Genomic DNA, 14567 nt, shown 5'->3' with positions numbered 1-14567 from the left:
TGAATATCTAATTTGTGACTATTCAGAAAAAGCACAGAATTTTTTTAAAAATTAAGGCAGGGAAATTTCTGAGTCCAATGATACTATGAGTGTACTAGCCATAATTAGCTTCTGCTGAGAGTCAACATTCCACTAAGCTATTTTTTCTTTTTGGCTTTCCCCCTTCTTCCAATTAGAAACCCCCAAGTTCTCTACCAGCTCCAAGTTTTTCATAATAGCTTTAAGCTAGTGTTGGTAGAGATCCTAGTGAAAATGGAAAAAGACAAAGGAGGGCCTCAGCTGACAGTAGCTTTCATGGTTTAAATGAGACACCACTAATGTTTTTAACTTCAGTATTTTAAGTAATTTTCCTTGTTGCTCACCCTCAGTGGGCTTTCACTTTGTGGAATCAACCCACTAGTTCCCTACCCCTTTGTACAGTATTTGAAAGACTACTAGTTTTCATGGTTTTACCTGAAGAGCAAAAGCACATTTTTACGCTAAAAATGAAAGCTGTTTTCTTAAGTTCTACTATTTAACAAACCAGTAGCTGCAATTTTACCTGTTTGCCTCATTGGAGAACTAATTTGTAGAATGAAACCCTATCTTGAGTCCATCTCCCAAACCCACCCTTCTCACAGACTTCTCCATTAATATCAACTCCATTCTAAATAGGGGGAAAACCCTGGTATTACTCTGTCCATACATCCCCTCATCCAAACCATCAGCAAATCCCAACAATTCTACCTCTGAAACACATCCAGCATCTGAACACCTCTCATTGTATCAATCACTACTACCTTAGTAAAAGTCATTATCATCTTAATGGAACCATTGCAGTAGGCTTCTAACTGGTTTCCTGCCTTCTACTCTTGCCCCCTTACAGTATATTCTCTACACAACAATCAGCGTGGTATTTTGAAAACATAAGTCAGATCATGTCAAATCTGTGCTCAAAACCCTACAACGCCTTCCCCCCTAAATCACTCAGAGTAAAATCCTAAGTCTTTATCATGATCTGCAAGGTTCTACGCTATTTGGTCCTCACTACCCCCTGACTTTATCACACTGCCTCATCAATTCGGTCTTGCTGACCTCCCTGTCTCTCCATCATACCAAGCACACTCCCATCTCAGGGTCTTGGTATCTGTTGCTCCTCTGCCTAGAGTGTTCTTTTCCTGGTATCTGCATGGGGGTCACCCCTTTCTAGAGCCTGCTCACATATCAGAGGTCTTCCCTAACAATGCTAAAACAGCACCACCCAGCCATCATCTAGCCACCTTTAATTTTCCTCGCCCTGCTTTAATTTTGTTTATTGTCTCCTACCGCTAGAATGAAAGCCCCATGACTTTGTTTTGTTCACTGCTATATCCCCAGAATTTAGAACAGTGTTGTTGTTGATGTTCAACAAGGATTTGTTGAATAACTAGGTTCACATTTATTTCACTTCAGCATAGAACTATACTATAGACTTCCCAAATATATATATGTAACATATAATGAAATATCATTGAAAGCAAACACACTCCACACATAAGAACCAAGAAACTCTATTTTGGTCCTTTAAATTCTAGTCTCACAGGCTTTTAAAATGTATGAACATAAATACACACAGAGAAGATATCAATTTAGCAGTGTACTGATTTTTTGCTACATTTTAAATCCCAAAATTTCTTTCCTTCTACCCAGGAAATTTTTATGCTAAAAATTAAAAGCTGTTTTCTATTTAACAAAGCAGTAGCTGCAATTTTACCTGTTTGCCACATTGTAGAACTACTTCAGTCAGTGTACACCTGGGGGAATGCATTTAGTATTATGGGTAAGCCTGACTTCAATGGCAAGTAGCATGGGTTTAGCAGGGCAAAGCCCCTGGCAAAACTGTGAAATCAGCCAAATTTGACTTTGCCACATGTAAATATTTCTTATCAGGGTCCCACCTTTACCCAGTTCTGGACACTACTCTACTCTTCCCCTCACCCTCGAGAGACACATTCTTGTTCCCTCAGGGTGACTTTCAAGGACTAAAGCTATACACTGAAATGATTAATAGTGTGTGAAATTTCTTGACTAGGCATCAACACAGCCCACTCAGAGAAGCAGCTCACCGTTAGAGGAGATTCTGTAATTATTTAGTGTTTTACTTAAAGTCTTTGTTAAGTGACAGGAACTGCTCACCTGATTTGTACATTCCATGAACAAATCTTTATTAAGTGCCTATTCTCTGTATGAAGATAAACACTTATACAGATGCTAGTGAAGAAGTCATAATAATATTTACATCATCACATCTCTTGATTTCTGTCAGTTATATAATCATTCAACTCTCAGGAGTTCAAGGTAGAGAAATGGTGGTGGTAATCCCCAAGGGGTCCCCCTCAACATCTTTGTTATCTTAGAACAGGTCTAAGGGATAGAAAAGATAAAAAGAGAAGAACCTGCTGCTACTATGTCCTAGCATTAAAGTCAGAAAAACCTGGATGTGAAGTCCAAATTGAGCTGTACTACTTACTATTTTTTTTTAGACAGGGTCTTGCTGTTTTGCCCATGCTGAAGCGCAGTGGCTGTTCACAGGCATAATCACAGCGCACTACAGTCTCAAACTCCTGGGCTCAAGCAATCCTCCTGCCTCAGCCTCCCAAGCAGCTGGGACAACAGGCTCCTACCATGGTGCCTGTCCTCCAGCTGTACTTTCTGTAAAAGTGGCTATTAAGCAATTTCTTGTGTTTCTTTCTTTTTTTTTTGGAGACAAAGTTTTGCTCTTGTTGCCCAGGCTGGAGTGCAATGGCGCAATCTTGGCTCACTGCAATCTCCACCTCCTGGGTTCAAGCAATTCTCCTGCCTCAGCCACCCAAATAGCTGGGATTACAGGCATGCGCCACCACACCTGGCTAATTTTGTATTTTTAGTAGAGACAGGGTTTCACCATGTTGTTAAGGCTGGTCTCGAACTTCTGACCTCAGGTGATCCACCCGCCTCAGCCTCCCAAAGTGCTGGGATTACAGGAGTGAGCCACCGCACCTGGCCAATTTCTTCTGTTTCTATTAGCTCATTTCATCTTGAGTAAAATGTGTCTAAGACCTATTTCTTAGGAATTAATGAAAATCCAACAAGCAAAGTGACACATGAAAGACAATATAGTTGCTCCCTTGACCTTTCCCCTTGTTAATGAGAAAGGCAAAAATACAGGAATCATATAGAAACCCTTGACATACCACCAGCAAAAGGCTCCTAAGCCTTGGCCCAAGGACAACTGCAATGGTAATGCTACCTTTAAAAACAAAAATATTAGAAATTATGGTTTAGCGGTCAAAATAGTAAAACACACACAAAAAAACAAACAAACAAAAACAAAAAACTACTTTAATAATGCTTTAAATCCAGTAGGAGCTAGTATGGATTGTCTACCACTCCACTTTCCACATTTGATAATCTTGCATTCCATCATACATGTTGAAGATGTCCATCAAATACTTTGTTACCCTCCACCTTTTATTTCTTCTGGTAGGGCCAAAAATCCATACTTTGATTTTTCACTCTGTGTGTGTACGTATATACATTTTAAAATCAATTCCTAGCATCAGCTTTGAAGAGTTTCTGCCTTTCTAAAAACTCTTTTCTCTCAGCTTCCCCCAACACTGCTCTCCAGGCTATTTGACAGTATGGCAGCTCTTCCTTAATTTCCTTTGCTAATGGCTCCTCAATCTCTAACAGACCTTTAAACAATCTCCAAGTCCAATGCCAGACCCTATTTTCTGTTCTCTTATCTACCACTCTCCCTAAGTAATTTAGTCCATGACCTTAAGCAACCAAATCTTTATATGTAAATATATATATTTACATATGTTTATATACAGACACACACACACACACACACACACACACACACAGCCTCCTCCACGACTCTTGGAATAAGTTGTCTTTGTCTTTATAGGCTACTGAAACAGAATAGCCTCAAATACAAACTTCTCCCAACCACCAAATCTATTCCTCCTCCAGTATTTCTCATCTCAAGCAACAGTACCAACATCTATTAAGTTTCTCAAGTTCAAAATCTACAAGTCAGCTTCTTTCTCACTCCCACATCCAATCCTTTGTGCCACCAACCTTTACTATCTCTCAACCAGACCACAGTAATCACTTGAGTCTCTTTGCTTCCATTCTTGCCCCTGCCAATCCATTCTCCACCCAGAGCCTAAAGATGTAAAAACAAAATGGATCATGTGGCTACCCCACACAAAATTCTTCAATAGCGTCCCACTACATTTATAATGAAAAATAGTTATCTCCTTTTAGTTATGTTAATATACCACTCTTTCTCACCCCATTACCTTCATGTGCGCTGTCCCTTTGGTCAGGACTGTCTGTCATTCCACCCAATCATCAACTTACCCTTCAGGTCTCAGCTTCAATGTCATACTTCTCAAAAAAACGCCTTCCCAAAACCCAATTAAAATTAGGTCCTATTATATCTTTACAAGTATCCTTTTCTTTCGTAACACTTAAAAAACAGTTATTAACTATGTTATTTGTCCAACTATTTTGTTAATGTCTGTCTAGGCAGAAGCAGTAACTGGTTTGCTAATCACCACATAATCCCACAATGTCACAAGCATGTTGTCAACATCTAAGATACCCCCTTCCCCAATAACTCATAAATGGAGAACTCATGCCTACTGATCCTAGAATGGCTATGTAATATAGCAAGATGCACCAAGGATATTTATCTTTTCCCCTACAGTTGGACATCTAGACAAAACACTTTTAAAAAGTCAGTGATGGATAACGAAAGGAATTCAACTGGAGGGAAGACAATCCAGTCCTTTTCCCTAACAAGTTTCTGAAGTATTTTACTTCTTTTCTTCTTCTGTAGTTCCCAACACAGAGTTAGTCCCATGGTAGATAATTATGCACTTAGTAGACCAAAGTAGAGTATATGCCAATCAATCGACTGCTAGAATTAGGTGTTATAAAAATTCTAAATATTATAATTCACTGAAGGCTAGAAACATTACAGAAGGTGTTAGAGAGGTAGAAGTCAATTTAGACAGAGTAAGGGACAACTTCTGGGGATCCAGCCAACCTGTTATAACCCCTCCTGTCTGCCCCTCTTTTGACAGTGATGTATAGTCATATTTGTACTACTTAACACCCATTTCTTTAATCCATCTGCTAAAATTCTAAGCAAAATTATCTTCAACATGTAGTTATTAGTTAAGCCAATAAAACAGTGGCCATAAAGATTATGAGTGGCAGAAGGTAAACTACAAAGAATTAAAGTACCTGTTGCATAAATGAAACTGAACATAATATTTATATACTACATTCATCTAATAACGTAAGAATTAACAGAATCTAAAATTGAGATCCTAAAGTCTTCTGAAGGGCCAATATAAGAGGGAAATAACAACTAGGTATTATTTTCCAGGCACTGAACATGGTCATTTTTATTGCGCTTTTTTTCTAATCTTCACGATAACCCTGAAAAGCTGAAGCTAAGAGGTTGGGTGATTTCTTCAACTACCATACAACTAACAGTACAGGTGTTGTTTTTTAGACACTTTGAACCAAAAAGCCAAGCAAAAAACAAAAACACACAAATCTAAAGTTTTGGAGAACTTGAAGTGCTTTGTTATTGAGATAATTTAATTTAAAATAGCAAAAACTTCCCTAGGAAGCATATAAGCTCAACATATATACCTTTCAATTGGATGTCTTTCTAAAACTTATGGGTAAATACAGATCACTTTACTGCTCACATACTTAGCTTTGGTAAAATAAATCTAAAATATATCTGTATAATATTTTCATTAGTAAAACTGTCCTAAGATAATGAAAATTGCCAGCTCCATATCTACTTTTGTCTACAATGATTTTTGAGTTTTGAAAAGAAAAAAGAATAGACTTGATAGAAACTACAGGAGTATGAATAAAAAATGTTTTAGACATTGTTTTGCTTCTGATTATGACAAAATACCACAATGGAATAACAAGAATAGTATTATCTAAAGCTAAATGATCTCAGGCTTTTAAACAATCAATAAGCTGTAAGAGCTCTGTAATTACCTCTGTGTGAATGTTACATTATCAAACACTGGGACAAGTACAGTCTTGTATGAAATCACTGTATGAGATCAAATAATCATATCCAAAAGAAATCACATACAAGATTTAAACTTGTCCAAACTGTGATCATTTCAACCTATGTGGTACCATCCTCTTGCGTTCACAAATTCCATCAATGTAGTCATTACACACTTGTAAAGGAAGACTTCAAGTAATCCCGGCTCATAAAAAAGTTAAACATTAACGAAATCTCAAAAGCATCAATGTTATCTCAAAACAGTGACATTGAACGCTGAAGAAATAAGTCTTATGTGACCATAAAAAATAGTTACAAAAATCAATGAGTTTATGGGGATGGTTTTCTGTTTACAAAGTGTAACTGCTTATGGCAAAGACCCCACAGGTCTTTCTGGTCATCCTCTACAGAAAAACCAATTCTCCTGTTTCCCTTTTTTCTTTAAAGAGTCGCCTCTCTCCCTTTTTTTTTTTTTTTTAATATACACCTCTCCCAAAACGTTTTCACTGCAAAAAAAAGAGTTATGCCATTATTAGGAACAGCGTGTCCCAAGACAAGATCTCTATGATCCTTTGTATATTCAAGATTGCAAGAATTGAGCTTTAATAACTCATAGACCATAAACACACCCTGTTAAGATTTTCCTCCAAACAGCAACATTCCCACTCTTGGGATCCCTAATAGGCGTACATAAGCCACACAACACAATCTTTCAAAACGACACAGATGGTAGGTGCTCTCCAATCTCTCTCTCGAGATCCTCACTGCACATTCTCCTCTCAAGGGCCCACAAACACTACTGTCATTCAGAGGGGTGGTGACTGTTAAGCGTGGGTGGGAAAGAAAGTGCACACGAGATACCTAACTGGATGGGGAAGGTTGTTAGAGGCAGCCCTCCGGTATCACGTAACTAGCCAAACCCGCTACAAACTTTTGAGAGATTAAGTTAACATTCCTCGGCAATTCCACCCTTGACAGCTGAATCCAGAGATGCCAGCAAGTCGTGCACGTCTACTACTCCCGCCACCTCAACTCAGGAAGAGTCTGCAGCCACATCCCGCGGTCGGCATGCACCAGGGGCTGGGGAAGAAGTGAGGGCTGGGCGAGCTCACCTTTTCCAGCTCGTCGTGGAGCTCCGCCAGGCTAGGCCGGAGCAGCTTCTCGCCCAGCTGCGCGGCTGTGTGCCGGTAGTGATCGATCCTGGGCACAGCGTCCATGGTGTTGTGGCCGAAGGTGCGCAGGTAGTAGGTGTTGGTGTGGGTATCATAATAGTAGTGCTGATGGTACCCACTGCCGCCGCCGCCGCCGGAGTGCAGGCTGCTGCCCTCGCTCAGCACCGTGTCCCCGCCGTTCTGGAAGCTCACGTTGGGCCCGTCGACTCCGACCCCGGCCGCATCTGACAGGCTGTCTTCAGCCGACGAGGAGGCAGCTGGGTCCACGAAGTTCACGCGGAAGCGGCCCTTGGCTTCCTCGCTGCCTTTAGCCGGCTCGCTCTCGCCGCTGGCTTCCCCGTCCGCGGGGGTCTGCTTGGCCCCCGCCCCAGCACCAGCCGCCGCCGCTGCCGCCGCCGCCGCAGCGGCCCGCCCGGCGTTCTCGGAAACCAGGTCCACCTGGAAACGGCTCTGGCTCGGGGTGGGCCCCAAGGGTCTGCCCAGCCCGTCCCCGGCCGCCGCGGGGCCCTCATCGCGGACCCCGCCGCCGTCCCGGCTCGCGGGCGCAGCATCCTCCGGCACCGAGGGCACAGCCGTGCCGGGCAGTTCCACCCTGGCTGCGGCCAGCGCAGCGGCTGACGGCGTCTCCCCGACCCCGGCCAGTCCCGGGGCGCCGGAGGAGGGCGCCGTGGGCCGCGGCTCCATAGCTGCCCGACCACCGGCGGAACTGCAGAGCCCGGCGGACGTCTCCGGCAGCACGCCCTCCGCACCCCTGGCCGGCGGTGGCCACAGCCCCAAGACCAGGTGAGGGAGTCTTTCTCCCCGCCGCCTGCGGGCCGCCGCTAGCCTGGACGGCCACAGAGGCCACCGGCAGCCGAGCAAACGCGCGAGTGTGGCGGGCGCGGGGCGGGCCCCGCTGTTTAAAGCCTCGGCGGGGCTGCGGCGGCGGCGGCGGCGGCTCCGGCAGCAGCACGCGGGAGGCGGGGCCGGAGGCTCCTCCGCCCCTCAGCCCGCCCACCCGCGGTCCCGCAGCGGCGCGCGGCTGACGCTCCCTCAGCGATCCGGCCCTCCGCGGCTCCTGCGCGACCCCACGCAAAAGCGCCCCGTGCGAAGATCGCGGCCAGCCGGTCCGCAAAGGGCCTCGGGCAGTGCGGGCAGCACGAACGGCGCGATCGGGGAGCAGGCGCGGCTGCGCTCCGCCTCAGTGATGTCGCCGGGAGGATCTCCGCGCGGCTACCTCCTCTTCCGCCGCCTTCCTCCCACGCCTTCACCTCCCTCCCCCGCCGCGCTCTGCGGCAAAAAGGAGCGGGCTCCCAGGCCGCCTCCCCGCTCTCCACCCAGGGGCCGCGCGTCAGTGGACCTGCAGCCCAGGCAGCGGGGCTGCGGACGGCGCGCGTGCCCTGCCTCGTCTCACGCCGGTAGCTGATGCTCCCGCGGCAGCTGCCACCCCAGCGCCCCAGCCGCGGCTTCAGAAGCTCTCGCACGCTGGCTTTTTTTTTTTTTTTCCCCCCCCCTTTGGTGAACTCGCAGTACTTGGGCTGAGCCCGAAATCTCGCGAGATGCTGCAGGCGTCAGTGCGGCTTCCCACTAGGCGCGTGGTACCCGAGGCCGGGCTGGAGCCGCAGGCCAGCAGCGATTCCTGCGGGCGATGCTGGGGGCTTTCCGGTCGGGGCCGCAGCCGCTTCCGGAGCCGCGGGCGAGGTGCGTTCCCCAGCCTGGTTTGCTCTGGGCTCTGACCCGCCGCCGCGAATCTCCGCTCGTAACTCCGGGCCTGAACCTGGAGGAGGGAGGATTTCCTCTGTGCAGCTTTCGAGCGGTAGACTCACCCTGCCAGGCAGACCTAGATTGACATAACCAGAGATCAGTTCCAGTTGTGATGCAGTGGGTGTCTACACACTTCTGATGACACCTTTATTTTAAAAGCTGATGTTCCAAGGTGAGAAGGGAGACTCGTTGAGACGTCATGTTGTTTCAAGACGAGTTTTAATTTAAGGCATTTCCAAAAGTGATATGCAGTTCATCTCTCAGAATACAATGCCGGCAATAACTACCCATGGAGTCCTTACCAGGAGATTTCTGCGTGATTTGGGTTGTGCAAAATTCCTCTGCTTATATAGAAACAGAAAGGTACTCCTCTGCAGGTCTAGTTTCTCTTCGGTAAAATGTAAGGGAATATAACTGTGTTCCCCCTTTCTTAGCAGCAGAAATTTTTAAACCTAGATTATGCCCAAAGTCCTAAGTAAAATCAATGAATGGCGTCCTCCAATTACTTGGTTTTTATTTATGTACTTTATTTATTTTTTTTTTTTTTGAGACGGAGTCTCGCTCTGTCGCCCAAGCTGTAGTGCAGGGGTGCGATCTTGGCTCACTGCAAACTCCGCCTCCTGGGTTCACGCCATTCTCCTCCTGCCTCAGCCTCCTGAGTAGTTGGGACTACAGGCGCCCGCCACCACGCCCTGCTAATTTTTTGTATTTTTAGTAGAGACGGGGTTTCACCGTGTTAGCCAGGATGGTCTCGATCTCCTGACCTCGTGATCCGCCCGCCTCCGCCTCTCCAAGTGCCTGGATTACAGGCATGAGCCACCGCGCCCGGCCCTTGTATTTTTAAACTTTGACTTTATGGAGACGAACACCATCGTTTGCTGAACACTTGAGACATGATGAAAGAGCCACAGAGTTGGCAGAACTGTTTGAAAATGCTGTAAGTAAAAGCTGCAACCAGGCAATTTTCAAAAAATTGTCATAAACATGATCTTACTTGAACTTGACAACTTTTCAGCCTATTTTATTATCTCTATTTTTAAAGACGGTGAGAGGGGAAAGCAGCTGTTGCATCAGGATTTTTAAAGCTCCTTTTGAGCTTTAATAATAACCAGAGGAGGCCAGAAAAATGAGGTGGTCCTTTAAGCAGTGCAGTTTTCTACTAGGGAATTGCTGCATTAGTAGTTGATCTGTGCAATACCTTTCAGCTCCACAACGAATTCTGCCACTGTTGGAATTCAACATTCATTTAGTTGAATAAATACTGAACAGCTACTATGAGCTACTCTGTATTTACGGGATATAGCAGTGAGCAAAACGGACAATCCCATCTCTCATGGAGTTCTTTCTAGTGAGAAAGAGAAACAATAGACAAGATAAATAGGTAAAATACATAGGATCCAAGCAGTGAGTACTAAGGAAAGGGAAATGGGATATTTGTGTGAAATGGGGATCATAACATTTTCCATAGGATGGCCTCACTGAGAAGGTGATATTTGAGTAAGGAAGTGAGTGATGTGAGTTCTTGGGAAAAAAAGTGTCTGAAGCAGAGGGAAACCAAAGACCCAAAGGCAGGAGCATGCTTAGCATGCTCACGGAATTGCATGTAAGCCAGTTTGGCTGGAACTTGCTTAAGAGATGTGAAGAATCAAAGGCAATTACATCAGAGAGCTTAGGATATGGGACGTAGTAGATCAGAATGTTTAGGACCTTTTTTGGCTGTTAGACATACTTGACTTTTTGAGTAGAATGGTGTGTTAGTCAGCTCAGGCTGCCATAACAAAATACATAGATTGGGTGGCTCAAAAAGTAGAAATATATTTTCTCACAGTTCCGCAGGCTGGAAGTCTGAGATCAGAATGCCAGCATGATCATGTTCGGGTTTTCTTTTTGGCTTGCAGACAGTACCTTCTTAATGTCTCCTCAGATGATAAAGAGAGCGTTGTCTCTTTCTTTTCTTATAAGGGCACCAGTTCTGTGGAATCAGGGCTTTACCCTGATCACCTCATTTAACCTTAATTATCTCCTTAAAAGGACTGTCTCCAATACAGTCACATAAGAGTGAGGAGAGGATTCAGGCTTCAACATACTAATTTGGCAGGGTACACAACAGTCCTTGGCAGATGGCAGGTTATTGGAAGGTTTCAGTAGAGAAATGACATCTGCCATTTTTAAAGGATTCATCTAGCTGTCTTGTAAGTAGGCAAGGGATAAACGGTTGGGTCAAAGAAGCAAGGAGATGTGTTAAGAGGTATTACAGCAATCCAGGAAGTGATGGTAGCACTTTGACCACAGTGGGTAGCAGTGGAAATGGGGAAAAGTAGTTGAATTCTGGGGACACAATAGAATTTGCTGATGGATGTGAAGTGTGAGAGTCCAAGGGTTTTGACCTCAGCAACTGGAAGAATAGTATTGCTATTTTCTGAGATGGCAAAGGAGGTTAAAGGAACAGGTTTGGGTTGGATGAATATCAGGAGCTTAGTCTGAGATGTCTGTTGGAAGAAACACACAAATGTGTATTAATAATAAATAGTAGTCACTCATATAAATTTGTAACTGCAAACAGAAGTTCTAGGGGATAGGAACGTATTATAAGGAAAATGCAAAATAGGCCAGACTTAGTCAAGACAGAAGTGACTTTTTAGCAAAGGTCTAAAGGAAAATTAGGACCAAATTGTCACTAGAGGGTTTCAAACAAGGGAAATATTGTGGACAAATGCCCTCATGGAGTGAGCAGGGACTATCAAAGAAGCAAGAAGCTTGAAATCAGTTTGGTTAAAGCATAGGGAGGGATTGGGGGCAAAAGTAGTAAGAGAGGTGTCTGTATTCTAAAAGCCCTATAAAAGCATTAATGGGTTTCTAGATAGATTGAGGGGCACATAATCAGATTTGTGCTTATTAAAACTCTCTAGGCCTGGCAAGGTGGCTCACACCTGTAATCCCAGCACTTGGGAGGCCAAGGCGGGTATATGGCTTGAGCTCAGGAATTCGAGACCAGCCTGGACAACAATAATGAAACCCCATCTCTACCAAAAAAAAACCCACAAAAATTAGCGGGGCGTGGTGGCATGCACCTGTATTCCCAGCTCGCTGGGAGGCTGAGGTGGGAGGATCACTTGAGGTGGAGGTTGTAGTGAGCTATGATTGTGCCACAGCACCCAGCCTGGGCGACAGAGTGAGACACTGTCTCAAAAAATAAATAAATAAAAATAAAACTAGTTACATTATGAGCAGAAGAGTGGAGAAGAGGAAGAATAAGCATGGAAAGTCAGGACACAATTTCACTCATCTAGCTGTGAGTTGATAGTAGTAATAGTAGTTAACCTTTATAGAGAATTTATGTCCTGGATACTGTGCCAAAATCTATACATTCATAATCTTACTGAATTCTCGCAACACTATGAAGAAAATCATAAGATTACATCCATTTACAGATGAAAAACTTGGTTAAGGAAAAAATAAGTAATTCCAACATTTATGAGCACATAAAAGACCTACAAAGGGCAGGTGGCCTAAGAGGTGAGAAGAAAATCAGATGAAGGCATTTGAAAACAGGATCAGCTGTGTTAAATTGGGCCAAGAGGCAGAGAAAAATGAGTTGAATATATATTGACTTTAGTAACATGTATTAGCCAACAAAATGAGAGAGCAATGCAGTGAGGGGAGGGCCACAAACATTCCAGGAAATATCAAAGTGTATTATGTGAAACTTATGAAAAATTTATCAGGAGAGATCTCCTTTACTTAATTGTTGGCAAATATTTCATTGTCAGACTTACCAGGTGTCAGTTTGGAGACTAACCTTGAGAACAGACTTGCTATCAGTGCCGTGGTGGGAACCTGACTGATTTTGCTGTATTTCCTTTTTGCCACAAGGCCAGCCTTTGACATTGTGTGTGTCTGAGTACTTAATAATATTTATTTCAGGTAGTTGGAATTTTAGGATTAGAAGTGACTTGCGTAGTTGTTTTCCAAACTTCTCAATTCACAAATGCCAAAGTGTCCTAAAAGAAGATATAAATTATGTTAGACCTACAACTTCTCATATCTGCAGCATCAGAACATGTGAAGTGCAAAGCCATGTAGAACCTTTGAAATCAGCTCTCTTTTCCTTTTTTTTCTTACAGTGAGTTTTAGTTAGACATGCTGTGCTGACATTCTGCATGGTTGTGGCTTTGCTGTTTTATTAGATGGCATTCAGAGTACAGATTGAGTAAATGGTATTTCCCTTGAGAAATAATGTGATTATTCTATTACAGAAAAAAGAAAAAAGTTACCCTAAAGAAGCTTTTTTATAGGCCTAGCACAGTAGCTCATGCCTATAATCCCACAGCATTTTGGGAGGCCGAGGCAGGCGGATCAGATGAGGCCAGGAGTTCGAGACCAGCCTGGCCAACATGGGGAAACCCTGTCTCTACTAAAAATACAAAAATTAGCTGGGTGTAGTGGTGCGTGTCTGTAATCCCAGCTACTAGGGAGGCTGAGGCATGAGAATTGCTTGAACCCGGGAGGCAGAGGCCGCATTGAGCCGAGACTGCAGCACTACACTGTAGCCTGGGCGACAGAGTGAGACTCTGTATCCAAAAAAAAAAAAAAAAGCTTGTTGTTTTTTGTAAGAAACAAAGCTTGTTTATGTAAAAAAAAAAAAAAAAAAAAAAAACTTGTTATGTAGTAAATGTTATAATTTTGCTTTCTTACCTAAGTCCCAGTCACCTTCTTCTTTAATTAAAAATATTATAAAGATTTTAGTCAGTCATAGAATTAAACATTAATTGAAATTGTACTGTGCTTTTCCTCTAGACAATATATAAATTCATATTTGTAAATTATGTCTTTCAAAAGAGACAGCTGAAGTTTTTTGCTTACCCAGGTAGTAAATTCATGACAAATGCATTTAAAAAACAGTCTTTCTTTCTTATCCCTACTTTTGTCTACGCATGTGTTTGTTGTAAAGCTATTCAAGGAAATCTTTTCCAATTTAAAATCTGTATTAGAAAAGTTATTTGTGATTACTTTTGTACTTCTAACTATACAGGCTGTGGATATTTGCAAACTTCAAAGTTCAAAATTGTTATCAAATATTAATATTTGAAGGAATTACTTGTATATAATAGCTTAGTGATTACACACATGGACTCCAGCACCAGACTGCCTGGATTTGAATCTCAGCTCCATCAGCTCCATCAGCTCCGCTATTTGTTGTGTGATCTTGGCCTAGTGTGACCTCTGTGCCTCAGTTTCCTAATCTATAAAATGGGGTATAACAATGGTAGCTTTTTTTTTTTTTTTTTTTAGACAGAGTCTCGCTCTGTCACCCAGTCTGGAGTACAGTGGTAAGATCACAGCTCACTGCAGCCTTGATCTCCCAGGCTCAAGTGATCCTCCCACCTCAGCCTCCTGAGTAGCTGGGACCACAGGTGCAGGCCACCATGCCCGGCTAATTTTTTTGTTTTTTGTAGAGACAGGGTATGGCATGTTGCCTAAGCTGGTCTTGAACTCCTGGACTTAAGCAGTCTGCTTTCCAAAGTGCTAGGATTTCAGGCGTGAGCCACCACACCCTCATACTTGTGGAGCTGTGAGGATTACATAAAGAACTA

The 14567-nt window shown here is 43.6% G+C and overlaps 1 protein-coding gene across 2 annotated transcripts in view; it reads right to left on the bottom strand.

Annotated features, from left to right (window-relative positions):
• Window positions 1–8103, bottom strand: part of SLC12A2 (solute carrier family 12 member 2) — a 105915-nt gene extending 97812 nt beyond the window's left edge. For both annotated transcript variants that reach the window (XM_031011045.3, XM_031011046.3), the window contains exon 1: window positions 7171–8103. In XM_031011045.3, coding sequence (XP_030866905.1) covers window positions 7171–7914 — 744 coding nt within the window. In that variant the 5' untranslated portion in view covers window positions 7915–8103. The remainder of the gene's footprint in view (window positions 1–7170) is intronic.
• Window positions 8104–14567: the final 6464 nt, after the last annotated feature.

The sequence above is a fragment of the Gorilla gorilla genome, chromosome 4 (genome assembly GCF_029281585.2).
Source record: "Gorilla gorilla gorilla isolate KB3781 chromosome 4, NHGRI_mGorGor1-v2.1_pri, whole genome shotgun sequence".
NCBI lineage: Eukaryota > Metazoa > Chordata > Mammalia > Primates > Hominidae > Gorilla > Gorilla gorilla.
The sequence above is the reverse complement of the archived record's forward strand: the minus strand, read 5'-3'. Positions and strand labels throughout refer to the sequence as shown.